General features: G+C 39.8%; 1 protein-coding gene across 3 annotated transcripts; it reads right to left on the reverse strand.

Annotated features, from left to right (window-relative positions):
* Positions 1-683: 683 nt before the first annotated feature.
* LOC109091610 (oxidative stress-induced growth inhibitor 1-like) lies at positions 684-8,034 on the reverse strand. Of its 3 annotated transcripts, XM_019105388.2 has the most exons (6): positions 7,811-8,034; positions 6,091-6,158; positions 5,199-5,335; positions 4,251-4,442; positions 3,302-3,393; positions 684-2,900 (listed from the first exon to the last, which is right to left on the reverse strand). In XM_019105388.2, exons 2-6 carry the CDS (start codon positions 6,146-6,148, stop codon positions 1,835-1,837), a joined length of 1,545 nt encoding a protein of 514 aa, XP_018960933.1. In that variant the 5' UTR covers positions 6,149-6,158; positions 7,811-8,034; the 3' UTR covers positions 684-1,834. The 3 variants fall into 3 exon arrangements, with proteins under 3 accessions (XP_018960933.1, XP_042614839.1, XP_042614837.1); XM_042758905.1 differs by lacking the exons at positions 5,199-5,335; positions 7,811-8,034 and adding an exon at positions 7,190-7,763; XM_042758903.1 differs by lacking the exons at positions 6,091-6,158; positions 7,811-8,034 and having other exon boundaries at positions 4,551-5,342.
* Between the last annotated feature and the right edge of the window lie 378 nt (positions 8,035-8,412).

Below are 8,412 nucleotides of genomic sequence, written 5' to 3' on the forward strand. Positions count from 1 at the left end.
AGAGCTTCCAACACAGCCTCGTGTGCCCACTCATAGCACAGACATCCAGACTCACAAAGTCACTGTATTCTGAGTGTTGCAGATCAGTTCAGCTATGCTGGGTATTAGCATAACAAAATTACATTAAAATACATTTAGCACCTTACAAGGCATTTTAAACATGACTGCAGCGCTACTAAAGATGTCCTTGAGCTGTAGTAGGCGCTTGCTACCATCTAGTGGTGAAACTTTAGTAATGTTTTGCAATATATGTGATATTACTGCATACCAGTCTACTATTTTTTACATCATTTTAATATGTATATATCTATACAATATTTTTCTTTCATATTACCACTTATTTAAAAAAGCAGTGGAGCAATAGAAGAAAATATTAAGAACTTTTGACTTGAAGAAGTTCTATGAAGAAATAATAGAATGCATCTATCAGTGTTGTTTAACCAACATGCAGAAGCCATATTGTTATCTTGTGACACTTTTGTGGATGGAAAAGTATGAAGAATGTATTAAACAAATTTATAAAAACTTTGCACTTTTTAGACCAACAGTCTTAAAACTGCGCAGTAAAAGTAGCAGCTCTAGACAGACACATGAAGGCACAGTATTGTTTCCAGGCTCCATTTTTTTTTTTTTTTTTTTTTTTACAGTATTTGACTGCAACCCATGTTGATAAACTACACATATTTTTCTTTCAAGAAAGTACAAACTATTTTAACATTTATTTGAAACAAACATGTTTAATCGGAGCTGCCAGGGATCATAATGTACATGCAAGCAATACAGCAGAATTAGTTTTTAGATAAAAAAAAACAAAAGTTTCATATCACAATGTTGAATCTAGAATCATTTTCATAAAGGAACAAGATATGCATTTGATTTGCATTTAAATTTTACAAAATTTTAAATAAATGTACAGTTTACTCATTGCATCAAAAGGTCCTCGAGCCCATATATTTGGCCCATGACAGTTAACACATTGGTAAATAAGCTTATGTTGGATTAATCATACATTCAAATAATGTCGCGATGGATCATTAGGTCTCATGCAGTGTTGCTAGCTTCCATCAACGGTGTGCAAAGGCTCTCTTGTGGTCAGTTTTGTAAGTGCAGCCTGACCTCTCTGAGGTTTGACTTGGGTTAGTAACAGCAGCATGAAACAAGGACGTCTTAAACTTTTAAGAGCCCTAATTCTAGACACTCAAGTCTGGTTTGCTGGTATAACCAATGGATTCACTACAACTGCATGCTTTACTTGGGAAGGCAATGTACGGAAGACAAAAAGTTGAAATGCTACAATGATCTTTCTGATTTTTTTTAGGTCCACTATGATTTATACATTCATTGAAGACAACAGTAAGAGTGTTAAGACAAACATTGATACAACAGCATCATTTGCTTGGCAAAGATTAGTTTTGTGTTTTCCTTACATGAAGGAATTTTTAGATTTGAAAACACGGATATTACAAATGTTAATATTTTGGCACAACAGAACATGATTGCTGTGAGAACATGAGTAATGTTTCGAGTGAGCAGCCATGGACAAATAAATCCCTGAAGTGTTAAAGCACCCTGTGTCTGTAAACCCAGATGAATGTTTAGAGGCGGGTTAGTTAGCCATTAACAGCACAGATCTGTGTCAGTGCATTTGCACGTCTACATGTAAGCACTTGCAGTGGGAGGCCGGAACAGTCAGGAACTGTTCAACAACTGGTTCCTCTGTGTCAGGACCACTGAGCATTTTCCACCATGTATGTGGCATTTCTGAAGGATACTGGAAGTACCAAATAGCTATATATCAAAAATCTCTTTTCACCCCTTTAAAATCAATGTCTTTTCATGCCTCCAGTGTGCAGTTGCTCAGCTGAATATTCAATGAGCTTGTTGTGCATTTCTCTTGACGTTTTTTTCTTTGTTTTTGGACGATGTCACACACTATGGCCAAAGCTCCGCCTTTCAGGAACCGCACAAAGTTCTCACCCACCAGTGGACCCATGGCATACATCCCTGGCTCCTTCACGCACTCATACGTGTATGGATCCACATCTAGCGGGTTCCGCCGACAACTGATTGGCTCTTTTGAGTCCAGCGATAGTGGGCGACCATGTTCTGGGAGGAATGACAGGTTGGGATGGGCACCAATCAAAACGAGCGCCATTGAGACTTGCAGCACTGTCTGTAGCCCTCTCTCATCCTCTAGCACACACTTTCCATCAGGTTTGAAGGCAGCTACATGGTGCTTTGGGAAACTGAGGTAACCAGGGTAACGGGTATACGGGCTGGTGCCATCAACGGGTGAAGAAAGAGGCTGGTTGGACAGATTAACCACCTTCTCACCAACTTTGTGCTGCTGTTGGCTCATCATTTGGTGCACTTTGTGGTACTCAGGGTAGAGGAGCTTGGGCAGCTGGTTGAAGATGAGCGCTGGATCACTCACAGGTCGCCTAAAGGCGTGATATACAGGTGTGTTCAAGTGGTGAGCTGCGAGAACGGCATCTGCCGCCGTCAACCCAGCACCAACCACAAGAACCGGCTCTGAGGCACGGTCCAAACGGCCTGAGGAAATGGCGGCCTCCAGCTCCCAGAAGCTGTGGCAAACGAAGGGAAGGTTTTCACCATCCACGCCGAGACGGGCTGGGATGTCATGAGTTCCTGTGGCAAGCACCACGTTCTCTGCATAGACTGAGAAAGGGACTTCAATTACTTCATTTCCTTCACCACTACTTGCTCTTCTCTGGAGGCCTTGGATCTTCCAAACGGAGCGGCCAGATTCAAGGGAAACCCGAGACACTGAGGTCACGGTGGTGCCACAAGCAAAGCTCTTCTCCAGACCCATTTTAGACACATAGTGCTGATAGTACGACGCAATCTCTGCTGGTGTGGCCCGGTCATTACGTAAATTTCTGCACACACAAACCAGTATGTTAGATGATCCGTTTTAATCATTTTAAACATTTGTAACATTATAAAATGTTTATACTCATTGTGGCTCAAAACCATGTTATTTACATTTTTAAAAGAAATTAAGATAATTATTGCTCACTTAGTTATACTACTCAAATTATGTTAGGAAAAGAAAAAAAAGAACAATGTAAAAATGTACACAGAAAAAGAAAACAATGTTACAAGAAAAATGTACACAGAGCAGCTGCAAATCACCTTATAGTTTCAGTTTAATTCTAGAACTAACTTAATGGAGGAATCTTATTTTTATCATAAATCTTGTATGAAAATGAATGTTGTATGAAAGAGAAGCCCTTTGTTCTCTAGACTGATTTTATGTTTCAGTTTCATTTCTTTATACCTTCGTTTATCTCTCATCCAATCCTTCAGCTTCAAACCAGGAAGTTCCATCCAGTTAGCCAAGCTTAGTGTCAACATTGAGCCCTCCATCGCCTGCAGGCATCAAGCATAAGAAACAACTTCACATCTTGGTATGAAGCAGGAAAACTTCAATAGAAGACAGTGTTCCATCTATGTTTTCTTCCCACAGGGCTGTACTTGCAGGGTTTCCCATACATTGACTTATTTGTGGCGGCTCGCCACAATATCAGCACTGACCGCCACAAATAGATTTTCCAAAATGCTTTGACTTCTCTGAATAAACATGAGCACTTAACGTTTCAAAATCAAAGCGTGGCACGGCTGTTCTTATATAAAAATTGTCTTCAGAAAAGTTTTGATGTCATTTTCATTTCATCTTTCCTATAATGCTTGATAAAGTAGTGTTCATGAGCGCAGCGCTGCTTTGATTACAGCCGTCACCGGGGAAAACACTATTTCTGCCTCTTAAAGCGCCTCCTGTTGGCAGAGAGTTAATTTGCACTTTCAATAAACCTGTCTTCTATTTTATATTTACATTATATACATCTATATTTCCCCCAGGGGAAGTGGCGACACACACAGAGTGTAAGTGTGTGGGAAACACTGACTTGTGTATTCGTAGGAACCTCATGAAACCTTTCTTGAAGATATTTCATATTTTAACCTATGGTAAACATAACTAATACATATGAGTGTTTTACTTCTATGTTTTACTCACTGTTCTTTATCACATGACAGTAATAAGCATAAGACTTTGGAAAATGTCTTGAAATATTCTGGAGTGAAACGAGACCCGTGTATGTATTTGTGACATTCACCCTTTTAAAATAACAATAATAACAACAGTAGAGTTAACCTGAAAAAGAGAACAATATGACTGCTGAGGCATTAGATCAGAAGCCAGAAATATTCTAGGTGTGGTTACTTACATGCCAGGCCCCTCCAGGTGGTCCCTTTCCCAGTACAAGGTGAGGTGTGGCCCTTTCCGGCTCATGTCTCCATATCAGCGGGGAGGCGCAATCCACCCCAAAGTCTCCATCTGGAAGAAGGAGGGCATCGAAGAGCACAGCCACAGGGTTTGACGAACGGCCCTCTACACCCTCACACAGGTACTCCAGATCCTACAGGCACATTTTAAAACAAAACTGGGTTTGTTTCCTGTACTTGAACATGAGAATGTGTGTTCTTACATTCTTCCACTATTGTCTTAAAGGCCCCGATATACTCACAGCGAAGTTCTTTTTCGTTCTTCGTTTATGGGTAAAACGAACTTCGAAATACATGAGCAGCGGTATACTGTTATAGAACATCCTGATGCCGCCCAGACTGAAGAGAGCAACGTTTAGATGAATATGTAAATATGTGCTGCTCACTTTCCTCTCAGTAACAAAATAAACAACAAAAATGAGAGAACAGCAAGCATGTTTTTAAAGAAAGCATCTGATCACAGCAACACGGGTATGTTTGTACGACATCTGCAAATGTGTATTTATATGGCACTTTATTGCTTAAAAGCAAGCAGCTTTACAGTATCAAACATGAAAAAAAAAAAAAGCAGCAGAACTACCCATTACGTAATCGCCGTGGACCAGTGGTAGCACGAAGGTGTTTTGCAGCCGGAGCAAACTTTTCCTGAGAGTTCGCTATCACAAGCCATTTCAAACTCCCAATACTAACACAAAACTAACTTTGTTTTGGCCTGATTTTGTCTGAAATGATGAGACATCAGTTTGTGCTTCGATTTTGTTTAAGTATATCGGGGCCTTAATCTCTGTAGTAATCTATAGACTTTTGGTGAGAAACAATACAATTAATCAGCACTTGTTATGTAAATAGGTGTGGTAAATGTGTGTAGGGGGATTATGTATGTGCATTACCTGGTCAAACAAAGACAAATTAGGGTTCTCTGTCAGCTTGTTATGCAAAATTGGGTTGGGATGGAAGCCATCGGGGGAAAAGTAAGGTGTGTATCCCGACAACAAATAAGAGAGACAAATCCCTGATGGTCCATTACCTGAAACACAGCCGTGCATGTGAATACTGGAAATGCTCTAGAATATCTTCCAAACAACTATTCATATCTCAGATGATTATTTGGTGTGAAAATTAAGAGGTTCAAACTGCACATCTCTGCGGAATTTCATTTAGCTTTTATTCCAAGTGATTTACCAATGAAAAACATTACTGGTTAATCCTAGAGGGCCAGAATGTCCAGCAAGTACAAAATTATCACACAGACTAAATAAAATCAAGTTATTGACCAAAAAGCTGTTAAAGCTTTAAGGAACTGCAAAAGAACAAGTTATCACTGTTTTTAATCTGATATGATTTTGCATTTAAACATGGTAAATGAAAGCATTATCAAAGTAGCCAAAATATTGAATAAATGCATGGAGTGCTGGATGTGCAGAACATGCACATGCATGTGAATAAACATGCATTCCAATTCTGTGCAAGGCTGCTGAGCTTTCTGTAGAGTTCTGCATGCACAGATTCCATTTGAACCTGGCCGTTAGTAAATACTTGACCTTGGCTACAATACAGTATTTCAAATTGTTTCGAAAAGTACACTCTAGAACAAAGATAACAACGAGAGAGAAACAATAGAACAAAAAAAGGAAGATTTTGCATGCATTATGCATGCAGAAAGTGCATTAACAACTGTGAGTGCTCATGGAATATAGGGTGTCTCATGTCACATGAACTCAGTGAAGCACATCTTAACCACACAAAGCTCAAATACAACAAATATATAATGTCAACTCTTACCAACAATGACAACAGGCAGGATATCCTCAGAAAATGTGTCTTTGTTGTGCAGCTCCATGGTGGCTCACCTGTTACATGCAAATAGAGAACAAATGGTGCATTGAAAAAGCTATAAACATGACCATAAAACCCCCTCCCAAGATACACAATACTAGATGACATCATCTGCTTTCCACTTTCATAGTCATCATGACTAATAATGGTGACTAATATTGTCCTCTTCTACTAGATGACCCTATATAATCTGCATTACAGTAAGGCAAACTATAAGCTTCAGCCAGTACTTCTTATGAATTAACTGATGTATTATTACATAACAGGAGAAGTTCAACGTAACCATGAGTGTGCAGAATTTTTTAAAGTGACAGCGCCCTTTTTAAAGCGGTTCGCGCCAGCGTCTAAATCGCAGAGTCATTATGAATAGTAACCGCACGACGTCCCAGATGTCAAGTACAAGTAATAATACACAAACACACTTAAATATAAAGCTCTGCTTGATGTTTAACTTCAGTATATACATGTATAACGCACGTAGCTGAGTTTACGGACCTGAATGGAGTCCAGGGGGCGTGTGTGTCTGAGTAAGTTACGTGCGAGACAATTTCTGTTCTGGACATAAGACACGATTTCTTTTCTGGTTTATGAGACTGCGGTTAAAAAAAAAGCTTCAGTTCCAAACTCATTAAAAAAAAAAAAAAAAAGGACTTAAACGAATCAATGTCATTCGAGTTCAAGGTTTAGAAACCGTTAGCGCGCCGCGTTAAACTCAAGTGTGACTACGACTTTACCAACGTGTTAACTAAAAAGCTAGACTGCTCATTTTGTCTCACTGAATTTAAAACGATTGTTTCGTTTTTCCCACTGGCTTGCTAATAGCGAATAATTTTTGACTGACAAGTAGGTCACCGTGACAGCGACCCACGCGCACAGCTCAGCTCTGAAGTCCATTCAAGGAACTAAACCGTACGCTTTCACGTGTGCCTACACTTAAAGGCATAGTTCACGCAAAAATAAACCCACTGTCATCATACACTCACGCTTATGCACTTCCAAATGTGAAAAAACCAAAAGGAGATGTTATTTAGAATGACAGTCTTACCCATTTACTTTCTTTACATGGGTAGAAATGCAATGGAAGTGAATGATGACTGAAGCCATCAGTCCCTGACATTCTATGAATGACATTTCTTTCATCAGTTTTTTACTTTAATGTTGATCATGCATTTCATAATTGAGGTATTTGCGCTCCATAGAGCTTTCCAGGGCAGTCGGCATGCGTTTCGCGTCATCGTTTCTTCATCGCAGCGAGCCTCACTGTCCCTGGTAAGATGCACGAATAGCTTTAACAGACACCCGAGACTGCAGGTTCACTGGATTGCTTTTACTGAAGATTACAGGAAAGCCGGTAACCGTCTGCTGCGTAACACAGATGCTTATATTTCAGTCGTGCCCTTTTCATATCTGTAAGTGCGCTGTGCACTGGCCAGACATGACCAGGAGACACTTTCCATACCCTGCCTACGGACACATTACGACGCAACACCAAATTAAGGAAACAAGAACAAAGATGAGTTAAAATTATCCATGAGGTGATATGAGTGCAAAATATGCAGCAATTAATATCTTACGATATCAAATTTCCTAATGCAACGTTAACTTACATTAGCGTGATTAGCACAGACCATCACGAATTGAATGTAGAAAAAGCACGTAACGTTACCTGCAATGCAAATTCCGAGATCCGAATAACTCGCGGTTCACGAAGACAGCGAAGCCTTGGATGGTGAAGTAGAGCGGCTTTGTTGAGAATTTAAATCGAAAGTTAAAATACACACGCAGCTTTCTCCTAATGCGCTTCTGTGGGGATGTAAAGCGAGATCCTACAGCTTTACAGCCCCACGATCCTCGTGCGCTTAATGTATTTTATAATTCTTCTTCACCCGTCCTCCCGTGCGAACCAATCATAGAGCGAAGACGCGACGATTAGAATTATGATTGGTTGGGAGAGGGTTGACGAAAGAGCGTCTTCTAGCCTGTAGTTTTCCACTCGCTGACAATGATCTCATCTCTGATTGGCCTGAATCTAGCTCTCGCTCCACATCAGCCAATCAGCAAACGCAGCGGCTTTAAGGGGTCGCTGCTATATCATTACTATCGCAACGGCTCAAGGAAAGTAATGTTAAATCTCAAAGCAATCTTCAATACAGAACGTTATTACCTTTTATGGCCCCATAAAAATTATGTTAGCCTTTCTTTTAATAAAATTGTGAATTAATTATGTAAGATTCTTTATTAACAAGACAAAAACTAAATGTTTATATT

This window comes from Cyprinus carpio, chromosome A6 (genome assembly GCF_018340385.1).
Source record: "Cyprinus carpio isolate SPL01 chromosome A6, ASM1834038v1, whole genome shotgun sequence".
Taxonomy (NCBI): Eukaryota; Metazoa; Chordata; class Actinopteri; order Cypriniformes; family Cyprinidae; genus Cyprinus; species Cyprinus carpio.